This window comes from Suncus etruscus, chromosome 9, assembly GCF_024139225.1.
Source record: "Suncus etruscus isolate mSunEtr1 chromosome 9, mSunEtr1.pri.cur, whole genome shotgun sequence".
Classification (NCBI taxonomy): domain Eukaryota; kingdom Metazoa; phylum Chordata; class Mammalia; order Eulipotyphla; family Soricidae; genus Suncus; species Suncus etruscus.
The window spans coordinates 11,825,251-11,850,489 of NC_064856.1; the positions used below are offsets into that span (position 1 = coordinate 11,825,251).

Sequence of the window (25,239 nt, forward strand, 5' to 3'; positions counted from 1 at the left end):
GCAGGGGGGCTGGCAGGTCAGCCGTTTCCAAACAGTGGGGGACAAGGACACGAGGCTTAGTAACCACATATGGCTGTTTATTTCATATAGGGCTCTGTACAAAATATTTACACATATTCTTTACAGAAGAGTAAACCAGCCGAAGGAAAAAAAGATAACACTCTCTTCTCATTGGCAGGGAAGAAACCCAATGTCAGCAAAGCTCTAAGACAAATGAACGATCTCTGGCCACAGAAGCAAATGCCACTGGCAGCCTGAGTGGCATCTGGGACTGGCTTGGGATCCCAAGCACATGCACCTCCTGCCTCTTCCTTCCGTCACTTCCTTCAGTATGTAGATGCATGCCTGGGCCCATGGCCGGAGGTGGAGGGGATGGCCGTGTCCATTTGTAACGGCAACAGGACAGGAGGGCAGATAGGTGGTGCGGGTGTGGACTGCAGCAGCAGTAGCAGCAGCTCCCGATCCCAGAAGAATCTGTCCTCCACCCAATTGCCTCACACTTCCCACAGGGAGAGAATGAACCATCACTCTGAGTAAGCTAGGTTCTAAAGTGCTTCAACAGGCGTCCGTGCAGACACCCCTCCTGACCTCTCCATACTGGCCAGCTTGCCGCCAGTGAGGGCCCCATTGGACGCTGTGGACATGTTGGGGGTCTCCTTCCCGGGATGGTAGTGGAGTGCTTCTGGTGGCTTCACTGCAAGTAAGAACCTGCCAAGAGAACAGTGACCAGAAAGACAAGGAAAAGAAAAGAATACGGCTGCTTCATTACTGTCGGCCTCAATTCTTTAAAGCAGCGGAAGGCACTTTTTCTTTTTTGTTTTCTCAAGTCAGAGTTCATGTGAAACAAACCTGTTCGCTACAGGAACAAGTGTCCCGGAAGGAATGAGTGATCTCTCTTGTTCCCTAAGTCCCGGGGAGCTCCTAGCAGCAGTTTGGGCTGCGGTGTGTCCCTTCTGGGTGTTCCCATTGACATTTCCAACCAAGAGGGTGAGACCAGTCATTAAGGAGATAATCAAACCACAAAAGCAGCCAAGGCAGTGAGTGGGAGCAGAAAGAATGATTTGTAGGAATAGGAAGGAAGGAAAGAAGGAAAGAAGGTAGGAAGGAAGGAAGGAAGGGAGGGAGAGAGAGAGGGAGGGAAGAAGGAAAGAAGGAAGGAAGGAAGGAAGGAAGGAAGGAAGGAAGGAAGGAAGGAAGGAAGGAAGGAAGGAAGGAAGGAAGGAAGGAAGGAAGGAAGGAAAACTGAACGAAGTGGACACTTAGGGCTGTTTTACAAATATCAACTCTGTCTAACGTTGAAAGAACTGAACAGAAAGAAAACCTCAGAATGGGGCCAGAATGATAGTATAGTGGGGAGTGTGTTGCCTTGCTCACGGCTAATGAGGGTTTGATCCCCGGCATCTCATCTGGTCCCCTGAGCACTACCAGGAATAATTCCTCAGTGCAGAGCCAGGAGTAAACCCTGAGAACCGCCATGTTTGGCTCAAAAACATTAAATAAAAAAGAGGAAAGAAAACCTCAGAGTGGGGCGATTGCCTTGTATGCAGCTACGTGAGTTGATCCCTGGCTTCCCATATGGTCCCCTGAACACAGCCAGGAATAATTCCTGTGTGCAAAGCCAGGAGTAACCCGAGCATTGTCAGGTGGGTGACCCAAAAACAAAAACAAAAACGCCCTCAAAACCTTATGCTTCTTATGAGTTGTAAAGAAATTCTTTAAAATGAAGGTACTTACGTCTTAAGTGTATGTTAATATAAAAACAGTGATAAAGGTACATTTTTAGCAGTGTCATGTGGCTAGTAGGAAATAATAAAAAGGAAAAAAGCAGCAGGCAAAACTATGAGTTCTAAAATTAACATTCCTTCCTTTGGACTGGAAATCCCCAATGCGTTCTAGGCTGCAAACAGGTCAGGATTTACCTAGTGACTGACTTGACAATGGGGGCAGCTCCTGAGAGGGGCCTCTCTGGATCCAGGTTAGCATCCCCTGCCCCTTTCCTTCTTCCAAGGTCCCGCTTCTTTGGCAAAGCTCCCCTCGCCCCTTGTCTGGGTGATACAAAGAGAACAGGAAGAGCTGTGAGGAGGAGATGGTGGTCTGTCTTCCTCACCACTGGACAGGCGAGGAGTTCCCAGCAACCAGGAGGTACCAAAGATAGCTGAGAGCTCAACAACCCGGCAGTGCCAGCACACAGGGAGACAGCCAAGAGCTTACTCAGTGACTCCCAGTTTCATGGCTGGCCACCACGTGGCAGGCTCTGCTGCTGGCCTGACAAGCAAACCATGGACCATGAGGGAAGAGGGGCAGCAAGAGAAGACCCTGGACAGGGACCCTTTTAATAGAGGCCCTCTGTGGAAGAGTGAGACCGTGTCCTAGGTCAGAGAAGTGTCTGCTCTGATCTAGGGAAAGAGCTGCAGTTGAAACTTCGGGGCCCACTCTAGGGCACTCTTCACGACGGCCAGAGCAGCTGCTCCCAGTGCTACGGTCAGTCCCATCACTGCCAGTTTCACAAAGCGGCTGGTCCTCGGCTTGGTCAGGACGTCTTCTGTCCGGTCTTCAGGCCGCAGAAGTCCTCGGAACCGCTGCCGCAGCACCATGTCGGGCTTCTGCTGGGCAGACGCCAGCTCAAAGTCTTTGAAGGTAGAAGCTGCTGTTCTGTAGATGGGAAGGAGACAGACAAAAGGAAATGGTAGGAAAGAGGAAGAGAAAGAAAAGCTACAAAGACCAGACTGAGAGCGGAGCCACCCATCACTCCAAAAGTGTTTCTTGAGTACGTATGGTCCCTGGTGTCTACAAGGATTCCGTCAGCACAGGTCAGACTTCCGGAACATCCCTCATCCTAGCCCCGCCACACAGCCTTCCTCACTACTGCTCGTTTCCACTCACCCCCCCGCTCGACCAATGCCTTCCCCTCACTCACTGCTCTGTTTGCTGCTGGGCAGCTGCCTCCCGAGCGAGTTCAGATGGGGGAAACTGAACAAAGAGGTCTCCTGCTCTACTGATCAGCGTTTCGTAGGGCAGGTCCTGAGGGATCTTGGACAACAGGTGGTGGACTGAGGCCATGTCGCAGTCACAATCCAGGACTTCCTGTTCTCGATACAACACAATCTATGGGAGCAAGGCCTGATATCAGAGACCAGAACATGCAGGGCCTTCACCATTTGCACTGCATTGTATTTAGAGACAAGCTTAAACTAGTACCATTCAGGGCTCACCCCCAACATCCCACAAACCCCTGCATCCATCCACCTAGGAAGTCAGAACGTATTTATCTGAGCGCTATCCAACTGGCCAGGCCCTTTCTGCTAAAGGCCAATTTTCCTCCCACGGTATTAAAAGCTGATGATGGAGATTCTTTCAGGAGGAAGGGAAGGAGAGGGAATTAGTAGGAGCTCTCTGGAGCACCAGCACTGAAAAAATGGTCCCAGTCTGAAGAAAGGCCTTGTTCCCTGGGAAGAGCAATGAAGAGCTCCAAAGCCCCAACTCTACCTCCCATCCTAGTGATCCAGACCCTTATACTGTCAGCATCCCACCTAACAACAGCCACCTCCATTTTCCAACAAACACCATGCCACTTGTTTTTGTAAACCTGATATTGGCAGTTTGCATAAGCCAGGAGCTATCAATCAATAGGCACACTCATAAGTCACAAAAGCATTTTAGAAGGGCTGGACAGAATCAAGTTGACAAATAAATCTGCTTAATTTTGGCTAACTGGGATTTCCAGAATTAACATTTACCCAAAGTTTCTCCTCCCCACTCCTAGGCCACCCATTAACAAACAGAACACTGAATCATGTTCAGGAATGAAAGTGCCATCTTTCATGACTTTCCATAACCCAAAGTCAGGGGATATGATCGGGCTAGAAAGGGTAATGGCAAGCCTACTTGCTGGCTCATGGTCTATACCTACCACAGCTGCAAAATAAATGGGCATCAGAGGATGGCAGGCCAGGAAGAAGTCGTATAACCGCACGATGTGCCTAAAGTCAGACAGGACGTGCCCAAACCACGTGATGAGCCAGCTGAGGGCAAAGATGGTCCCCACTTCAGCACTAGGAGCAAGGAAAGGCAGATGTTAGGTTTCCCACCTCGTCACCCTTTCAGTTCTGCAGAGGAAGCAACTGGTAAACGTCCTCTCTGAAAAGTCAGCCGGAGGAATTCAATAGCTAATCTTCACAAAGCACAAAATCCTAATACAGAAAGAGGATTCTCGTTGATTCTCTCACTGGCTGTTCTCCTAGAGGCACCAAAGTCTAATGCAGGAACAAGGAAAAACAGGATGTTGGGAATGGAGATACAGTACACGGGTGAGGTGTTTGCCTTGCATGTGGCTGACTGATCCCCGGCATCACAAATGGTCTCTCAGGTTCCGCCAGGAGTGATCCCAGAGTTTGGTCAGCATCAGAAGTTCTGAGCACTACTGGGTGTGGTCAGTCACACACACATACACAGACACTCCCCCCCACCCCCAAAAAAAGCTGTTTCCAGGCCTTTTGAGGGGGCATAACCACATAACCTCAGGCTTGAAAATACATCTGAAAACTTTCATGAAATAATACTTCTTTGCACTTGGCGACAAACCACCTACTCTGTCTTCCTTGCCTCTAGCATTCAGTGTTTTCCCTTCTAAGAGGACAACACTGGTGAGGGGGAGGCGAACTGAAACCATATGGGTAGGACACAGTAGTAGCCTCAGGTATGTCATTCATTGGGAGATGCTTTTGGTTTCTTACCTTCAAGAAAATAGACTTTCTGGAGGGAGCTGAATGCTTTTTTGTTTTTCTGAAAGGGAGGCACAGGCTCAATAAGTCTGGGATTTGTGTTCTGGGTCCTGCAAGTTTCAATACCTTTCTTTCATTTGGCAGTAATCTCAAAACCTATCTTGATCTGCCTCCCTTATCCACTCTCCCATTAGGAGTGAACCACCAAGGACATGGGTTGTCGCATTTTTCATGCCCCCAAATGAGCAAAGCACCAAACAAATGCTCCAAGACTTTGTGTAGACTGAAGTACCAGGTTGTCAGTGGGTGGAAAAGGACAACTCAGAACCTAACACTAAGCAACCTAGGAAGGGGATGAAACTATGTCACGAATGACTGTGAGCAAGAAAGAGATAAAGACCAGAGGAAAACTGGAGAAGGTATGTGGTGTGGTGTGGTGTGGTGTTTGCATGTCCACACATACAAACCTCTGCATGAAGTCGTGGAGTTCTGGATTCACCTGGTCTATGATGGGCATCAGATAGTTTAATATGTGCTTAGTGTTGTCCATGGTTGGATCCATGAAATCCCTAGTGGGAGAAAAACAGTGAGTCTGGTGAGACCAAGAATTAGATCAGGGGTGGGGCTGGGTGTAGGGCTCAAAGCATTAGAAAAACTGGTCATAAAGTGGCCAGTTTAACCCCAGAGGTGACACCCCCACCCCCCCAGCCCCCCCCACCCCCCAAGCTGAATCCCTCTGCACTAATACCTGAGGTGATGGGTTGACAATTTTTCTACCAGGGCTGTGGTCAGACTCTCTCCTACCACCAGCAAAAAGGTGACTACAATGTCGTGGTAGCCCTGGTAGTAATGCAGCTGTGGGTTGCGCTCCAAGATGATAAGGATGATGTCGATGAGCTCCTCCTGCAGCCCTTCCCTCTGCTCTTCCGGCATACCTAGGGGGTAGCACGGGAACAAAACATGTGGTCTAGGAGCAGAGGCCAAGGCTCCTTCCAGAACAAGTGTTTAGTCACAGAAAGCGATTCACAATCTGGAAATCCCTATCGAAGTAAGACATGCCGTTGATATCACCTGGAATAGTGGGAAGAGCTGCTGACAGGGGGTGGAGGTGGGGCATACACGTGTGCTCGAAACCAATTTACTGCAGACCACACACACATGGGTACCATGTCCACTGGATAGCCTGTGACTGATGAGATGCAAACTGTGGACATTTGGCACAGCCACTGTGGAATTAATGAACCTGAAACAAACAACGAACTAGACAGTATCAGACAGATCCAAATCTAGGGCAATTTTGGACAGTAACAGGCAAAAATACGCTTTCAAGGAGTGATTTCGGGTTCAAGAAGGCTGACGAGGGTGGAAGAGATAATATAGCTGGTAGGGCACCTTCCTTGTACACAAGCCAACCTGGTTCAATTTTATGTTCCTAGATCCCTACTGGGAGTGATCCTTGAGCACAGAGCCAGGAGTAAGCCCTGAGCACTGCCAGTTGTGGCCCCAAAATAAAGCAGGCTAATGAAATGCAGCTAAGTGGGAAATACAGTTTTGCATGCCCTTTTCCTGTAGGCTTCATTAGAATAAATGGTGAAATATAAGTGAAATCAGATTAGGTAATAGTATTCTCCAGTGTTGTAACTGATTTGGTAAGAATAGTTGTGATTATGCAAGAGTCTTGTTTTTAAGAAACATCCTGAAATAATTAGAGGTAAACAAGCAACATACATGAAGTCTTAAGTAGTTCAGAATTTTTTCTTTTCAGTTTTTGAGACACACCTGGTGATACTCAGGGTTTACTCCTACCTATGAGCTCAGAAATTGCTCCTTGCTTGGGGGAACCATACGGGACGCCGGGGGATCCAACTGTGGTCCATCCTAGGTTAGAGTGGGAAAGGCAAATGCCCTACCGCCTGCGCCACTGCTCCAGCCCCCAGAAAACTTTTATGTGGGTGCTGGAGTGGTAGTACGGCAGGTAAGATATATGCCTGGCATGTGTCCTATCCAGGTTCAATACCCGGCAACCCATATAGTCTCCAGACCTGCAGCTGCACATTGCCGGGTGTGGCTCAAAAACAAAACAAAACTGTTTGTCTATAGAGGACAGAAAAAGATGTAAAGCAAATATGGTAAAATGTTAATAGATAATAAATTTAGGTAGCAATTCACTCATGAATCCAAAACAAAACAAAATAAAACAAAACCCAAAAAACCAAAAATAACAAAATATATTGTGAAAGCAAGCAGCTAATGTAAAGTCCCATTCTAAAGTCACAGAGCTTAAGGTGAGAACAAAATTAATCCCTTGCCCATACTTTCCTTTTCCTAAAAAACATTCCTAAAGAAAAAAAGGAGTAAGGTATGCAGTGGGGGGAGGCAAGGAAAAATGGAATAAATGAAGTTCTAAGGCAGGGTAGGTTATGCAAGTCATGAGAAAACAAACTGAATTCCCAGTGAGGAGTCAGCTAAGTTGAGAAAATGTTAAATACAGAGTATGAAATCACATGAAATGTCAGGCTTGCAGGAAGATGAAGAAACATACAAAAAGGAAGGAAGGAAGGAAGGAAGGAAGGAAGGAAGGAAGGAAGGAAGGAAGGAAGGAAGGAAGGAAGGAAGGAAGGAAGGAAGGAAGGAAGGAAGAGAAAACACATTAAGAAAGAAAATGATCTGAGGGAAAACAATATAAGGAATAAAATGGCATAAAACTTGTCCTGTGACGGGGTTGGAGAGATAGCACAGAGGTAGGTCGTTTGCCTTGCATGCAGCTAACACAGGAGATGGTGGTTTGATTCCAGGCATCCCATAATGGTCCCCCAGCCTGCCAGGGGCAATTTCTGAGTGAAGAGCAAGGAGGAACCCCTGAGTACCACTCAGGGGTTTTGTTTTATTTTGTTTTGAATGTGACACCACCAAAAAATAACAAAAAAATATTTGCCCTGTAAGGCCTCATCTAAGAGCCAGCAGGTCAGTAAAGGGGGACAGGACCAGTAACTGCTTTAAGCAAAGCAAGGGGCAGGTGACCAATCACGAGAGCCTTTCCAGGAAATGAAGTGAAGCAGAAAAGAGGGCCCTTTAACTGACCCAAATAGGGTTTCAGAAGAGAGTTACGGATTCAAGAGTCCTATTCCTGTAATCTCCTTCCCTATGGACCTAGCACAACAAGGTTGGCTCAAAGGAAGAGAAACAAAGACAAGTAGTCATGTTGCTGACATTTCCTGGAAAAGGTGAGGCAATGTGCAAATAAACTTTATTTTATTATTAGTTAGCTACGGGATATTTTGAGTCATCCCTGGTAGTTCTCAGAACTTACTCCAGGTTCTGTGCTCAGGGATCACACCTGGTGGGGCTTGGGGAACTGGACTCAGGTTGGCAGTGTGCAAGATGAATGCCCTTCCTTCTGTACTATCACTCTGGCCCCTCCAAATCTATTTTTATTTTGTTTATCTATTTATTTATTTTTAATTTTATGTTTTTGGGCTACACTGGTGACGCTCAGGGGTTACTTCTGCCTATGTGCTCAGAAGTCACTCCTGGCTTGGGAGACCATATGGGATGTCAGGATTCGAACCACCATCCATCCTGGATTGGCTGCGTGCAAGGCAAACACCCTACCACTGTGCTATTGCTCCAGCCCCTAAATCAATCTTTTTTTTTTTTTTTTTTTTTTTTGGGTCACACCCGGCAGCGCTCAGGGATTACTCCTGGCTCTATGCTCAGGAATCACTCCCGGCAGGCTCAGGGGACCATATGGGATACTGGGATTCGAACCACTGTTCTTCTGCATGCAAGGCAAATGCCCCACCTCCATGCTATCTCTTTAGCCCCCTAAATCAATCTTTAAAGCCATACTGACAGACCAGAGAGCTAGGCTGAGCACTCGCCTGGCATGTAGGTCCAGGCTCGATCCCTAGCACTGTATGGTCCCCTAGTATTAAACAGAGCTAGGAGTAGTAGACCCTGAGCACCACCAGGCATGACACCAAACAAAAATAATAAGTAAAGCTAGACTGATGGCTTTAGTGAGTCCTCTGAAGTCCGTTCTATACCTCTGAAGGGGAACTTGGAGTGGACCCCTTTTTGCTCATCCACACACTCTTTCTTGGACAAGAGAAAGCAGTTCCACTCTAGGCTTCGGCAGTGGGAACCTGAGCATTGATCACTAAGTCCACAAAAGGACAACTCAGCAACAGAGGAGGAGAGCAGTGTCCTAAGGAGCCTGTTAGGTTGCACTGCACTGTGTATTGGGGTGGAAGCACCCTGGGACTAGCAGGCACCAACAAGAAAGCAAGTGTGACCAGGACAGGAACTCTGGTGCAGTAAGACCAAGAAAGTGTCTCACCAGGAGGGAAGCGACGTAAAGACCGCCTGACATCCAGAAGCACTTGTTGGTAGTCCTTGCTCATCTTTCGTAGGTCCTTCCCTATGGGATGAAAGGAAACATGTTAGCCAAGGGTTGACAGAGGTGGAATCAGGAGCAAGATACTCCAGCAAGGGCCTGAAAGACAAGGTCTAGTTTTTTCCTAAAGAGATATGACTCAAGACACCCAAGAAACTAATTAAGTTCCAAACGCTGCCTCCTCAAAGCCCGATGTTCATTGTAAAAGGAGGGAACGAACTGTCAGGAGGCAACAGTGTAAGGGAATTGAGCAAAGGAGTAAGGAGGCCCTAGGAGCTACTTGGAATTTCAGGATCTATATCATTAACACTGGATAGTTCTTTTCAGGGACTACTGCCAGGCTAATGAAAGGATCAGAAAAGATGCAGAATTTTGAGGAGCTGAAGTGACAGACCAACAGACAGAGCATTTGTCTTGCACATGGATGATCTGGATTCAATTCTTTCCATCCCATATGGTTTCCTGAGTCCTGTCAGGAGTGATCTCTGAGTGCAGTCAGGAGACATCCCTGAGCACAGCCAGTATAGGGCCCCCAAACAAACAAAAAACAAACAAACTCCAAACAAATCCTGAATGTTGAAACTTTTAAAAGGAAAGAATTACACTTGTTGTTTTTTTTTGTTTGTTTGTTTTTTTTTTGTTTTTGGGCCACACCCTGTGATGCTCAGGAGTTACTTCTGGCTATGCACTCAGAAGTTGCTCCTGGCTTCTTGGGGGACCATATGGGACACCGGGGGATCGAACCGAGGTCCGTCCTAGGCTAGCGCAGGCAAGGCAGGCACCTTACCTCCAGCGCCACCGCCCGGCCCCAAGAATTACACTTGTAATTACACTTGTAATTGTAACTAGGGACCACTAACTGAGCTTGGGGTGTATTAAGATCAACTCACAACAAGAAACAAATCTTTCAGGGCCCTGAAATTCTAAAACAAAGGCACCACGCATATAGGAAATATCTATATTCAGCTAAGCCTAAAGCGACACGCAAGAAAGGAGGCTGACTCTCTGTTACACATATATAGCAGGTGCACGTTTCCCCTAACCCAGGCCAAGTGTTACATAACAAATGTACATCTCCTCCTGGGCACTAACACCATACTACCAGGAAAACCTGCACAGCACACACGCCCACCCCTCCCCCAGACACACCATGTCATTCTGCAGAGATATAGGAAAGTGGAGGTCCAGGAGAACAGACTTAGAATGCAAGTATGGTAATACCTCTTCCGCCCCAGAAAAAAAAAAAAAAAATGACTGCTCTGTGGCCACAGGTGCCAGAGATAAACACAAGTGGCAACTTAACACCTACTTGGCTCCCCCATGACACTGTTCTGTTCTCATCTGGCACAAAGAGCACAGCCAATATCTGCCAAATGGACAGAAAAGTCTCCAGTGCCTGGATGTGTGCCACCCATACTGAGAAAGCACTGTCTGATGAATGAATGAATGACAAAGTGGATTCCTTGCTCTGCAGTAATTTAAAAACATCTTTTAGTTTATAGTATATTCCAAGGAACTCCTTTTACTACAGAGGCCTTACAAATCAGTTAAGTTTTCTCCACAAAATTAGAGAACTTTGGGATTCAAAAGTATCTAAGTATTTCTCTTTTAAAAATTGAAAAAAAGGGGCCTGGAGAGATAGCACAGCGGTGTTTGCCTTGCAAGCAGCCGATCCAGGACCAAAGGTGGTTGGTTTGAATCCCGGTGTCCCATATGGTCCCCCGTGCCTGCCAGGAGCTATTTCTGAGCAGACAGCCAGGAGTAACCCCTGAGCACCGCCAGGTGTGGCCCAAAAACCAAAAAAGAAAAAAACACTCCCTCTAGCTAATGTTTCTCAAAATACAGTCCACCTGAATCATAATCATCTAGAATACTTGTTAAAAGACATTTCCATAATCCATTTCTAAGCAATTGTAGACTGGAATATGCTGTCCCCCCATAACCCCAGTTCTGGGGATTAAGCCCAAGTCTCACAAATGGAAGGTCTGGATGCAAAACAAACTCCTTACCCACTGTACTATCTCTCCGGTCCCCAGAAAATGCATCTTTAATATGCTCCCTTACTTCATCAGTAAAAACTACCTCTAATAAAAGGCCACTTCTATTCTGAATAAAATTCTATTTATCAGGCTTAGAGATAGCAGAGCAGGTAGATCTTGTATGGGATTGACCTGGGTTTAATCTCTAGCAACCTACATGGTTCTTTGAGCACCATCAAGAGTTATCCCAGAGCACAGAACAAGGAGTAAGCCCTGAGCACCAGCAGGTATTAGCCCCCCTCCATTCTAATTATCAATTTGATTTTATTTTCGGAGTAGGCTCAACCATAACCTGAAATGCTTTTGATTAATTCCTCTATTTTTGACTTAAAATAAGCACAGGGGCTGGAGAGATAGTACAATGGGTAGGATGACTGCCTTGCACAGTGCTGACCTGAGTTCAATCTCCAGCACCCTATTTTGTCTCCAGAGTACTGCCAAGAGTTATCCCTGAGCACAAAGCCAGGAATAATCCCTGAGCACTGTTGGGTACAGCAGTGGGTATACAGAAACCAAAACCAAACCAAACCAATGAACAAAAAGGCATAGAAAGTCAGAGATAGAGCTCAGTGGATTAGGTTTGTCATTCAGTAAGCCTGATTCAAATTCCCAATACTGCATATGGTCCTTAGCAGCTACCACAGAGAAGCATGCAGAGAGACAAGGTGTACCCCCAGCAATAAATAAAATAGAGCACAAAAAAGAAAAGCTTCTAAAACTAGTTTTTGTTGTCTCCTAAGTGGCCCTCCCAGGCCATGCCTACCCTCCCTCACCTGATGTAAGCGGAGGGTCACTGGTGCTGATATTAAGAAGCTTGGGCCACACTTTGCGCCGGATCTCGTCGGTCAGGAGCCCCCCCTCACTGATTGCCATGCGCCTGAGTGCAGCTATGTCCGTGGGGTCACTGTTCAGGGCCTGCTGGATCTCTGCTATTTTCTTTTTCCTTTTGGCACTAAAGTCTGCAAAACAAATGGGAAAGAGCATCATTAAGGACATATTCCGCCAATGTGCGTTTTCTATCCAGAACTTGGTCCCCCAGTAGGTTTTGGGTATATAGATGAGTGTTTCTTTCTTTTCTTTTCCTTCTCCATGCTTTTTGGGAAGTAGGGTCTGCATCTGGTTTTGCTCAGACCTTACTCTTGGTTCTGTGCTCAGGAAATAATTCCTGGCGGTTCTTGGGAGACCATATGTGGTGGTTGGGAATTTAACCCACATCTGCTATGTGCAAGGAAAACTCATTACCCACTACTTCTAGCCCTGAATAAGTATGTCTAAAGTTAACTTACAAATATTTCGTTAAAAGACAATGTACAAATCAAAAGGAGATAAACAGTTTGAGAAATAAGCAAATGGGCCAAAGAGATTAATATAGTGGTAGTGGTATGGCCAAAGGTTGATTCCTTTAGAACCATACATGGTTCCTTTAGTACATCCAGGGCTTACTCTCTGTTTGTTACTGATACTGCTATAGAACATAACTATCTTTTAAATTCTACCTGTTGTTTATTTTAGAGGAAAAATATATACTTCAGCAAAATTCAGTACTATATTTTAAAACAAAATAATGTTTGGAAGAAGTCTCCAGAGACATGCTAATAAAATAACAATCATTGAGCTACATTTTCCCTTGGATCACTCCCAGTAGTGCTCAGAGAACCATGCAGGGCTAGAAATTAAACCTGGGGCTTCCTGAATGCAAAGCATGCACTCAGCTCATTGACCTCTTGCTGATGCCCTCACAGTCATTTTCAAAAGCAGAATGTTGGGTCGGGGAGACAGTACAGCGAGTAAAGCCTTGCAAATAAGTGATCAACCCAAGATCCCTGGCACCACACAATCCTCTGAACAGTAGAGCTCCCTGACACAGAGCCAGAAATAAGAATTGAGCACCACAGGGTGTCCCCCGCTCACCAAACCAAACCAAACCAAACCAAACCAAACACAAAAAAGCCCAAAAACAAAATCAAAAGCACAATGTCTAAGTCAAGCTGAGTCGCTGGAGTGGCAGAGCTAAGAGAGGAAAGATACTACACACAAAGCCATGGTTTTTCAGCTCCTTACAGTTTAGTTAGACACAACTTACAGTGGTGCGCATGGTCCAATTTCCCCCCTCCCATTCCCTCTATTGTTAAGACACACTGGGCAGTGAGTTGTACATACTTACTACAGCGTATACACACACATATGGCTGAGATGTGGCCGGGGATCCCAAGGAGTGGCACAGCTTAGACCAAACTGGGAAAGTGGGGCCATGTTTGGACCTGCAGTGCTCGCAGCCCAAGCAGAGCCTCCACACCTACCAAGGAGCTGCTCTGCTTTGAGAGCTAGCTCCCTTCGTTGAATGGACTTTTGAGAAGATGGGTTCAACATTTGTTGTAGATCATGTTTATATATATGGTGCCACATATGCTCAGGGGACCATATGGGATGCTGTGAATTGAATCTAGGTCGGCCACAGGCAAGGCAAACACCTTATCTCCTGTGCTATCGAGTCTGGACCCTCAATGTTATAAAATTTTTGAATTCCGGGGCCGGAGAGATAGCATGGAGGTAAGGCGTTTGCCTTTCATGCAGGAGGTCATCGGTTCGAATCCCGGCATCCCATATGGTCCCCCGTGCCTGCCAGGAACAATTTCTGAGCCTGGAGCCAGGAATAATCCCTGAGCACTGCCGGGTGTGACCCAAAAACCACAAAAAAAAAAAAAAAAAAAAAAAAAAAAAATTTTTGAATTCCACTATATTGGGATAAAGGTCTCTTAGACTTTTCTTTTCTTTTTTGGATTGAGTTTGGGTCACGTCTGGCAATGCTCAGAGCTTACTCTAGGTTCGATGCTTATGGATCTCTCCTGGTGGGGTTCAGGGACCTTATATGGTGCCAGGGATTAAAAAAGTTTGGCTGCATGCAAGGCAGGCAACTCTAATCCTCTTAGAATTTCATGCAGAATGTCTAACCAGAAAAGGTAAACATGGGAAAAGTTAAAATGAGACAACACCAAAGAGATGTCACAAAGCACTGCACAAATAATTTTCAAAAGAAAATAAAAACATCTGAGCAGCACTTATAGCAAGCATAGAGACTGCTGCAAATCAAGCAGACTCATTTAAGAAAAGAAAGAAGCATATTCTAAGTGTAAAGCAGAAGCTGACAGTGAATGTGGGTCAAGAAAGGATCGAAGAAGATGAAAAATCTACAAAGAACTAACATGCTGGGCCAGAAAGTTAGCATGGAGGTAAGGCGTTTGCCTTGCATGCAGAAGGATGTTGGTTCGAATCCTGGCATCCCATAGGGTCCCCTGAGAGCTTCTGGGTGTGACCCAAAACCAAAAAAAAAAAAAAAAAAAAAAGAATCAGGACACACAAGACCACACCACCAATGCCTGGAGAGCTTCAAGTCAAAAAAAAAAAAAAAAAAAAAGATAGGACCATGAAAACTGCATGAGCAGATGCACCAAGTGCCTTCCAGGGGAATGCATCTGGCACTGCAGGGGCGATGGAACACAGGTGACTTATAACACACTTGTTCTCCTGACTAGATGTTCCTTCCCCTCAGATGGTAAGTTCTGAGGGTGACCATCACCAATGGGCCTGAGGCCTGACACAACTGGGCACATCAGGCAGACCTCTCCTGCTGCCTGCACTCAACAACACCCCAGTATAGATGCTAAATTAGTGAGGCCTCCATCTAGAATCATGAAAAATCAAGTGCCAATTCAGTCCACATCAGCCTAGCATCTTAGGCAAATGTTTACAAAGTTCTTCAAGCTCTAGTGGTGGTGGCAGTGGTGGGGCATCCCTCCTTATATTCTAAGTCTATACTTCATTGATCAGCCCATCTTTAACATGCATCTATTAGTACTTCACACTATATTAGATGATTAGATCTCCTTCTAGTCCTTGAGAAGAGGACTACTATTATTATAGAACAGCCATGAAATGAAAAATGATCAAAAATCCAGAAGAAAGAAGCATGTCTGAGGCAATCAAGAACAGCTCTACCGGGGCCGGAGAGATAGCAAGGAGGTAGTGTGTTTGCCTAGCATGCAGAAGGTCGGTGGTTTGAATCCTGGCATCCCATATGGTCCCCTGAGCCTGCCAGGAGCGATTTCTGAGCATAGAGCAGGAGTAACCCCTGAGCACTGCTGGGTGTGATCCCAAAACCAAAAAAAAGAAAAGAGAACAGCTCTACCAAGGCCATCTTCTGATATTTCTTAAAGGAAACAGGTGTGACCTAAAAACAACAAAACAAAACAAAACAACACCCAAAAACCCCCACCAATCTCTGATATTTTGAATTTTTTTTTTTTTTTTTTGGTTTTTCGAGCCACACTCGTTTGATGCTCAGGGGTTACTCCTAGCTAAATGCTCAGAAATTACCCCTGGCTTGGGGGGACCATATGGGACGCCGGGGGATCGAACCTCGGCCCTACCTTGGCTAGCGCTTGCAAGGCAGACACCTTACCTCTAGCGCCACCTCACCGGCCCCTTTTTGTTTGTTTTTGAGTAATGCCTGGAGGTGCACAGGGTTACTACTAGTTTGTGGTTTAGGGAATCTCTTCTAGCTTGCTCCAGGTCCTTGCAGTGTCAGGAATAGGGACTGAACCAGCATGCTGCAAAGCCCTGTACTACAGCCCTCCAATAGCTGTACTATAGCTATGTATATATATAAAATTATAATTATATATAGCTATAATTTTTTTTAGCTCAGGATGCCTCCCACTCATCACAAAGCAAGAGTACTTACAATGGTTTGTTAATACTATTACCTCAGATAAGCTGATATTTAGAAATCTTGTTAGGATTTTTTGCTAAGAGAAAACTTGTGTGTGTGTGTGTGTGTGTGTGTGTGTTCATCTGCTTCTCTGTCCAAGTAAGTTACTCAGATATTTAGAAATCTTGTTAGGATTTTTTGCTAAGAGAAAACGTGTGTGTGTGTGTGTGTGTGTGTGTGTGTGTGTGTGTGTGTGTGTGTGTGTGTGTGTTCTCATCTGCTTCTCTGTCCAAGAAAACGTGTGTGTGTGTGTGTGTGTGTGTGTGTGTGTGTGTGTGTGTGTGTGTGTGTGTGTTCTCATCTGCTTCTCTGTCCAAGTAAGTTACTCAGAAATCTAGGGGAAAAAGTGTTGCTGTGTCCTGGGAGAAAAATGTTTGCAATCAGCTGATTTTCCATTAGGTATTAGCCAATAACTGGAGAATTTTACCTCATTGTTAACCCATACCACAGTTTTTTTGTTTTGTTTTGTTTTGTTTTGTGGCCACACCCGGCAGTGTTCAGGGATTACTCCAGGCTCTGTGCGCAGAAGTTATTCCTGGCAGGTTAGAAGGACCATATGGGAGGCAGGGGATTGAACCCTGGCCAGACGCATGCAAGGCAAATGCCCTTCCTGGCTGTGCTATTGCTCTGGCTCCACATCACAGTTTCAATACTTCTCTTATTATTGTGTTCTGGTTCCATTTTAAATCCAAGATTTCAAAATGTACCACCATCTTCTTCTTGGCGCTTTGTGGGTATAAATAGGTGCAAAATTAATTAGTTACTGGGGCCAGAGAGATAAGGAGGTAAGGCATGCCTTGCATGCAGAAGGTTGGTGGTTCGAATCCTGGCATCCTATAGGGTTCCCTGAACCTGCCAGGAACGATTTCTGAGCACAGAGCCTGGAGTAAACCCTGAGAGCTGCCAGGTGTGACCCAAAAACAAACAAACAAAAAAATTAATTAGCTACTGTTCCTCTAAAATGCGGGTCTATATAGAAAACTCCACTATCGTTACTATTCTACTGTAAGAATATGCTTATTGGGCCTGGAGAGATAGCACAGCGGCGTTTGCCTTGCAAGCAGCCGATCCAGGACCAAAGGTGGTTGGTTCGAATCCCAGTGTCCCATATGGTCCCCGTGCCTGCCAGGAGCTATTTCTGAACAGATAGCCAGGAGTAACCCCTGAGCACCGCTGGGTGTGGTCCAAAAACCAAAAAAAAAAAAATGCTTATTGTAGTTTCTCAATGGCCTTTTAGGAAACAAACAACTGGAGTGAGGAGCTGAAAAGACAGTACGTTGTTGGTACATGGCTGATCCAGGTTTGATCCCCAGCACCCCACGTGGTCCCAGAGTCCACCATGAGTAATTCCTGGATGCAGAGCCAGGAGTAAACCCTGGGCATTGCTGGGTGTGGCCTCAAAACAAACCAAAAAGGGGGTGAAGATAAAACTCAAGTGAGCTCAGGATGTATAAATTACAGGGAAACAAGGTTAAATAACAGACAACAAAAACAAGGGAGAAAAAGTCAGCAGTTTTAGCTCAACAATTGATTTATATGTTTCCTCTTTATCCTGGAAAGAAGGAAAAACTGTTTTTTTGGATACTTAAGATTAAAATTAATATACACTATATTTCATCTAAAGAGTTTTTAGTGGATTGTGGAGATAAAGTACACATTTCCTGCCTTGAGAATGCTACATATGGTCTCAGGACAAAGTTCACTTTTCATCTCAAAGTAGCATAGATGACAATCAAATCCCCAAAGCAGGGTTAGAAAGATAGTAATGGGAGTAGGGTAAGGCTCTTGCCTTGCATTCTATCTGACCTTGGTTTGATTCCCAGCACAACATATGGTCCCCGACTACTGCCAGGAATGATTCCTAAACAGAGCCAGGAATAGCCTCTGAGCACCATGGGTGTGGCCTTAAATTCTTCTCCCCCCCCAAAAAAATTCCCCAAACAAACCCACCTGAACTTATTCTTTGATTTCTTTCCTGTCCACGCATAAGCAAGACCTGCTACGTATTTCAAAGCTGATAGTTTCCAAATTCTTTTATAGCACAGAAGTCTTGGATTTCATAACCACCACATAATGAAATAACTATCCTACCTGCAGCTGGCTGTAAAATATAGAACACTGCTATAAATAAATCGCTGGTGCCTGAAAAGAAATTCATTCAACAAAGGAAATTAATATGGGCACTTACTGGTCTGCTCTCTATTAAAATAATCATCTTACTATGGAACAATAAAGGTTGAGAATGTAGCTCAATAACAAAACAAATATGCATAGAATATGGGCTTAATCCCAGGAAGAGAGGAAGGAGGGAGAAAGAAAAAGAAAAGAGGAGGAAGAAGAATACAATACAGGACACAGAAGTACTTTTAACACTTCAGATAAAGATGGCTGAGGGGTTTGAGAGAGTACAGTGGGTAGGGTGCTTGATTCCACCTGAGTTCAATCCTAGGCACCCCATCAGGTCTCCAGAACCAGACAGGAATAATATCAGAGCCCACACTCAGGAGTAAGCCCTGAGCACTGCTGAGTGCGACCCCAAAACAAAAAAAGATGGCTGAGTTCTTTCTCTCTAACCTTTCCCATCTCTGACTGAAAACCAGGTGAAGGTTTTCACCTCAGAGCAACAGGTGTCTCCAAAAGCAGCTGGATTTGGGGAATTTAATATTCAAGGATGACTGAATACCAAAAATGAGCACAAGTTAGTTTTTCTAAAAGTTTTTTCTATATCCATACAATAAATATTACTTTACATCTAGGAAATGATTTAAATATACATAATCACAAAATATTTTTGTATATGTGTGGGGAACACACCTAGCTGCACGCTCAGCTCTTGGCTCTGGATTCAGAAATCACTCCTAGAGGGCTTGACGGATCATATGGGTTGCTGGAGAGTAAAACTTTGAAAGGGGCACAGCAAATAGGGCGCTTGCCTTGCAACCGGGATTTGATCCCTGGCACCCTATATGGTCCCCTGAGCTCTGCCACGACTGATGCCCTAGTGCATAACCACGAGTAAACCCTGAGCACTATTGGGTATGCCCCCAGACCCCAGAACAAAACAATACAAACAAAAAACCAAATCAAACTACTACTTTGATAGTAAATATAAGTTTAACTCAGACTAAGCATTGCTAGCCTAAATTAGAAACAATGAAAGAGAGGTCAGAGATAACACAACTGGTATGGAAGGTCTTGCCTTTCATGGCCCTGGCATCCTAGTTGGTCCCCCAAGACTCGCCAGTATTAAGTTCTGAGCACTGTTGAATGTAGATCAAACACCAAAAAACAAACAGTGGAAGAGCAGGTCAGAGAAGGAGACATGGAGAAAAGAAGACATTGGGCCAGAGATAGCAGAGCAGTAGGGCATTTGCCTTGCATGCTGCTGACCCAGAACGAAAGGTGGTTTGAATCCCAGCATCCCATATGGTTCCCTGAGCCTGTCAGGAGCGATTTCTGAATGCAGAGCTAGGAGAGGGCAGAGCCGGGAGTAACCTCTGAGCACCTCAGGGTGTGATCCAAAATCCCCACCCCCCCAAAAAAAAAAGAAAAAAAAAGAAAAAGAGAGACAGATATATATTTCTTCAAGACGTATTCCCTTACCTCATCCACTGAACTGATTGTAACATTGAAAATTTGTGTTAAACTAAACCTAACTTCATTGTCTGATAATGAAGTACCAGCCAAAGCTAATGGAAGAGGAAAAACTTTACCTTATTCTGAAATAAAACAAAGTAACCTATGTTTTGGATGGCCATGGCTAGTTTCAGCACCGGAATTATCAGAAATTCAGTAACTACTTGAAACACAAACACATTGTGAAATGAGTCTTTTCTGAAACCCTGGAGAAAAAAACTTTTTTTTTTATTTGGCGTTGCTCAGGGGTTCCTCCTGGCTCTATGCTCAGAAATCGCTCCTGGCAGGCTCGGAGGACCATATGTGATGCTGGGATTCGAACCACTGTCCTTCTGCATGCCAGGCAAACACCCTACCTCTGTGCTATCGCTCCAGCCCATGGAGGAAATTTTTCTAAAAGAGCAAACCAGGCTGATGAGAAAGTTGACAGAGGAGCGTTATAAATGTGATCAGTCATTCTTCAAAATGGATTAAAGACAGGAACAAAAGCAAAGCCACCCCTCAAAAAAACCCCACAGAAACACAAAAACAACCCTAAAACTCTCATTGCTAAATCTCTCCCATTCATCCTGAGAAGCAAAACTAGGAAAACTAGGAAGGAGGAAGAAGGGGTGTCAGTCTGCCAACCTAGACATGATTGCACAGCACATTAGGTCATAAGACCCTCCACTCCTGGGAGGGGCCGGACTATTATGCCATGGGGGGCAGATGTCACACAAACTGGAGGAAAGATGTCACATAAGAACCATGTCAAAGTCCCCAGGGGCCTGAGCGACAGCACGGAGGCAGGGCCTATGCCTGGCATGCAGAAGTCTGGTGGTTCGAATCTCATATGGCATCCCAGAGGGTCCCCCCTAGAGCCTATCAGGAGTGATTTCTGAGTGTACAGCCAGGAGTGACCCCCAAAAAATAACCCCCAGAAACAAGAATTCAGTAGGGGGCCAAAGAGATTAGCATAGAGGTAAGGCCTTTGCCTTGCATGCAGAAGGACAGTGGTTCGAATCCCTTAGGGTCCCCCCTAGAGCCTGCCAGGAGCGATTTCTGAGCGCAGAGCCAGGAGGAACCCCTGAGCAAAGCCGGGTGCTACCCGCACCCCCAAAAACAGACTGAGCTGGATCTAGTTGCACACAGAACTCGGAGGTGATGGAACAGAATCGGGACACACAAGCCGACAGATCCCACGAATGGCTGGAGAGCTTCATGAAGTCCGACCTGTGCGCTCCCTGAAAGTGGGGGTCAGCCCCTCTGTCCCCCACTTTGGCTTAGCCTGAAAGAGGAAATGCAACAGCAGCAGCAGCAGCAGCAGCAACAGCAACAGCAGCGACAACAGCAGCGACAGCAGCAGCAACAGCAGCAGCAGCAGCAAACAGAATCGCGGTTTGACATTCGAATGGGGAGCCAAGGGGCGAGGGGTTCCTCCGCCTGTCCCCCTTTCCCCGGGTTTCGGGGTGCGCTCCCGGGCCCTAGCACCCCGCAGGCCTCCCGCCGGCCTCCCTCCTTCCTTCTTCCCTGGCTTCCTACCCGGCTTCTCGGGGCCGCCGCTCCAGCGACTCGAGGCGGCGGGGGCGTCGCCCTGAGCGCTCCGGAGGGCCATGCCCGGGGGCCCGGGCCCGCCCTCGAGCCCGAGCCCCGGCTGCCGTGGGGTCGACGAGGCCGGCGGCGGCGGCGGCGGGCCCGGGCCCGGCCGGCACTTGCACTGGAGGCCCGGCGGAGTGCGCTCGGGTTGGCAGCTCGCGGCGCGCAGGCGCGGACGCCCCCTTCCCGCGGCCCCGCCCCGCCCCCGCGCTCACGTGACCCGCCGGGGGCGGGGCCAGGCGCCGGCGCCAGCGCGCAGGTTCCGGGTCGAGGACCGGATGAACGCGTTCTGGAGCGGAAGGTGCGCCCGGCGCTGCGGTGGGACAGACTGTGGGCGGAGCGTTCCGGACGAGGGATATGCGCATGCGTGTTCTTGTGCGCGTGCGCGTGCGCATGCGCGGTGCGCGCGTTCTCTCTCTCCCTCTCTCTCCCCCCCTCTCCCTCTCTCTCTCTCTCTCTCTCTCTCTCTCTCTCTCTCTCTCTCTCTCTCTCTCTCTCTCTCTCTCTCTCTCTCTCTCTCTCTCTCTCTCTTTGTTTCATGGAAGTTTCTGTTTCTTTTCTTTTGTAAATATCTTTATGTAATTTGATTACAAACATGATTGTAGTTGGGTTTCAGTCATATAAAGGCAAGGTTTTTTTTTTGTTTGTTTTTATGGAGCCACAGCTGGTGGTACTTTGAGCTTGGTGGTACTTACCATATTTTCCGGCGTATAAGAATACTTTTGAAGCAAAAAGTCAACCGAAAATCCAGGGGTCGTCTTATACGCCGAGTATATCCCGAAAAATGTTTCAATATGCCGCTAAACGAAAATTGTCTGAATATTGCCACAAAACGAATTTTCCAACTCGATCCTGCACCAATCACTGGCAGGCTGCTCGGACCGCCTCTCTGACTCAGCCAATCCAAGCAGGCTTTTATGCATGCAAATGAGACAATGTTCTGCACCAATCACTGCAAGGCTGCTCAGGCCGCCTCTCTAACTCAGCCAATCCAAGCAGGCTTTTGATGCATGCAAATGAGACAACGTTCTGAACTCGAATCTACACTGTCAAAAGCCTGCTCAGATCGGCCAGAGTCAGAGAGGACGTATATTCCAGTATAACCTTTGGACCTTTGCTTGTTGTGATTGGCTCACTGTGGTACATACAGCTGCAGCACAGGAACGTTCTGTCTGATACAGCGAATATAGGCCTAAACCTATGTTTTAACTGCAAAATTAGGGGTTCGTCTTATACACCCAGTCGCCTTATACGCCGGCAAATACGGTAGTACCTGGTGATACCCAGCTGTGTGCAAGGCATACACCCTACCCAGAGGCCTATTGTCACCCTATTGCTCACTTGAATTTTATTTTTTTTAACCTCCTGTCTTACATGCTTACAGGTACTCTTGTCCTACTTGATTTCAGGGATCAGCAGAACTTTTACACCTTACATGAATGGGGGAGCCATTCATACTGTCATGAAATTGGCCTGAGCTCTCTGAATCTAAGTTGGCCGCTCATCTAGAGTGAGAGTTGGTCAAGTGTTTGATCTTCCTCATATCCTTGTGAGTTCTTTTTTCCCAGATGACACCCATTCAAGCAAGTCAAGCCCCCTATTGTGCTAAGAAAAAACCCCACATAATTGCCCTAGGTGGCCCCCCTGATATCCCCATATTTCTGGGTTTTGTTTTGGACACAAAGCAGGACCTAAGGCTTACTCCTGGCTCTGCACTCAGAGATCTCTTCTGGCAGGGCACAGGTTATCAGATAAGGCACTGGGGATTGAACCTGGGCCAGCTGCATGCAAGACTCTCTACTCTTTGAACTATGGCTCTGGCCCCTGCTGTTTTGTTTTTGGGCCACAGCTAGCTCTGCTCAGGCCTTACTCCTGGCAGGACTTGGGGTACATGTGATGCCAGAAAGCAAATCCCGGTCAGCTACATGCCACTCAAGTACCTAACCTAGTGTACTATCATTCCAACTTTATTCTCATCTTTGTGCTTAATTAGACATCTGACTTTGGATGCTTACATTTTTGGGGCGGGGGCTGGGGGAACATCTGGCAGTGCTTAGGGCTTACTCCTGACTCTGTGCTCAGACATCACTTTAGATGGACCTCAGGGGACCATATGGAGTGCCCAGGGTTGAATCTGGGTCAACATATGCTAATGCCTTATTCACTGTACTATCTCTCCGCCCTGTTAAAAATTTCTCATGGGGCTGGAGCGGTGGCTCAAGTGGTAAGGCATGTGCTAGCCTAGGACAAACAGTTCAATCTCCCAGCATCCCATATGATTCCCCCAAGCCAGGAGCGCATAGCCAGGAGTAACCCCTGAGCATCACAGGGTGTGGCCCAAAAAGCAAATAAATAAATCTCATGAGCCTTTATCTTTTTATTTTAGTAGGGACCCACACATAGTATGCTGGTTTTTCATGCCAGACACATAGACTACTGCTTGAGCTATTTCATAGTCATAGTTATTTTTCATTCCTCATTGTGTAGTTCCAACAGCTGTTATAGGCAAGTCTGATTTTTTAAATTATCTTTATTTAAACACCGTGATTACAAATGATTGTAGTTGTATGATAAGTCATATAAAGAACACCCCCCTTTACCAGTGCAAGATTCCCACCACCAATTTCCCAGATCTCCCTCCTCCCCACCCCACCTACACCTGTACTCAAGACAGGCTTTCTATTTCCCTCATTCATTCACATTGTTATGATAGTTTTCAGTGTAGTTATTTCTCTAACTGCACTCATCACTCTATGTGGTGAGCTTCATGTCATGAGTTGCACCTACATGGGAAGATGGGGGGGAAATAAGGGTTGGGACTGAGGCAGTAAAAGATTAGAAATGAGCTTTGTAAGGGCCGTATCAAGGTCATAATACAAGATGGATATTATGCATATATAAACTATATGCATACAATGCTATAAATAGACCAAGGAGAAAAAATCTCCAGTGACTGTCCCAACATAAATCAGTGCTAGAACGACCTGCCCTCCTCCCAAAGCGCATCCTCATTACTGTAAGGAGAGGTAGGGGGAAAGCCTGATGACCCCTATAGAGCCCACCTGGACTGGCACCCAGGGAAGGCCTGGAGTCAGGGGAAAAAGAAAAGGACGACTGGGGGCCTGCCAAGCCTCCCAACACTCCTCAGGCAAGGGAGAGGGCCTCCAGCATGGGGCCTGCAAGTCTGATTTTCAAAATTTCTTTTGTTTTGATGCTTTGAAAGTTTTGGTACATGTTCAATATCTTGTGTAGGAAAGTAGAGGTTGGGATAAAGGGTTTTAGTGTGTAATGAGCAAACCTCTTCTGAAACCCTTGCAGTGAAGGTCAGAGTTAACCTAATAGTTAAGTGAAAACGAGGCTGGGCTTGAATTTTACTGTCACCATGGTTAGTACTAATTCCTGAGTTTGAAACTGCTCTATCTTGAATTTAGGGTCCAGGCTGTTTTGCCCAGAATAGGTCTTCACTTTAAGTTGAGTCTTGGTTTCTTTGTTCTTGCCCTCCCCTAGCAGCAAGGTTGTATTTATTCACTGTTATCTTTGTAGATAAGAAATTTTGTCTGCAGGAGCTATGTTCCTGGGTCTTTGGGATGGGGATGTTATGGGCTCCTTACTCTCCTAACTGTAGTTGTACTTCTGGGCCTCACCTATATCCCAGTCCCTACCCAGGCATAGTCTCACTGCCTGTTCTGCCCACCCTGATGCAAAGGAATTTTCATCTTTGACCCACACTCAGCGATGCTCAAGCTCCTGGCTTGGGTACTCAAGTATCACTCCTGACAGTACTTGGAGAACCAAAAGTGGTGCTGGCGCATGCAAGTAACTCACTGTACTATCACTCCAGTCCTCTGCAAGTGAATCTTTTTTTTTTTTTGGGGGTGGGGGGCACACCCGGCAGTGCTCAGGGTGTTACTCCTGGCTGTCTGCTCATAAATAGCTCCTGGCAGGCACGGGGGACCATATGGGACACCGGGACTCGAACCAACCGCCTTTGGTCCTGGATCGGCTGCTTGCAACGCAAACGCTGCTGTGCTATCTCTCCGGGCCCTGCAAGTGAATCTTACCAGTGTCACCAATGTGTTGTGAGCTGCCCTTCCCTTCAGATAA

At 46.4% G+C, this 25,239-nt stretch overlaps 1 protein-coding gene across 1 annotated transcript; it reads right to left on the bottom strand.

The window, feature by feature from the left end:
- Positions 1-1,941: 1,941 nt before the first annotated feature.
- Positions 1,942-21,256, bottom strand: TBC1D20 (TBC1 domain family member 20). Its single transcript, XM_049779284.1, has 8 exons — positions 21,082-21,256; positions 11,930-12,115; positions 9,061-9,141; positions 5,470-5,656; positions 5,189-5,290; positions 3,911-4,052; positions 2,918-3,105; positions 1,942-2,652 (listed from the first exon to the last, which is right to left on the bottom strand). Exons 1-8 carry the CDS (start codon positions 21,152-21,154, stop codon positions 2,397-2,399), a joined length of 1,215 nt encoding a protein of 404 aa, XP_049635241.1. The 5' UTR covers positions 21,155-21,256; the 3' UTR covers positions 1,942-2,396.
- Positions 21,257-25,239: the final 3,983 nt, after the last annotated feature.

What these genes read in the sequence shown, in the direction of transcription:
- TBC1D20 (XM_049779284.1), bottom strand. Translation starts at nt 21,154, where the DNA reads ATGGCCCTCCGGAGCGCTCAGGGCGACGCCCCCGCCGCCTCGAGTCGC. An exon ending in TGACCCTCCGCTTACATCAG is followed by an intron (nt 9,142 to 11,929) that starts GTGAGGGAGGGT and finishes TTCATCCCATAG; the next exon opens with GGAAGGACCTACGAAAGATG. An exon ending in TTGTCAACCCATCACCTCAG is followed by an intron (nt 5,291 to 5,469) that starts GTATTAGTGCAG and finishes TTCTCCCACTAG; the next exon opens with GGATTTCATGGATCCAACCA.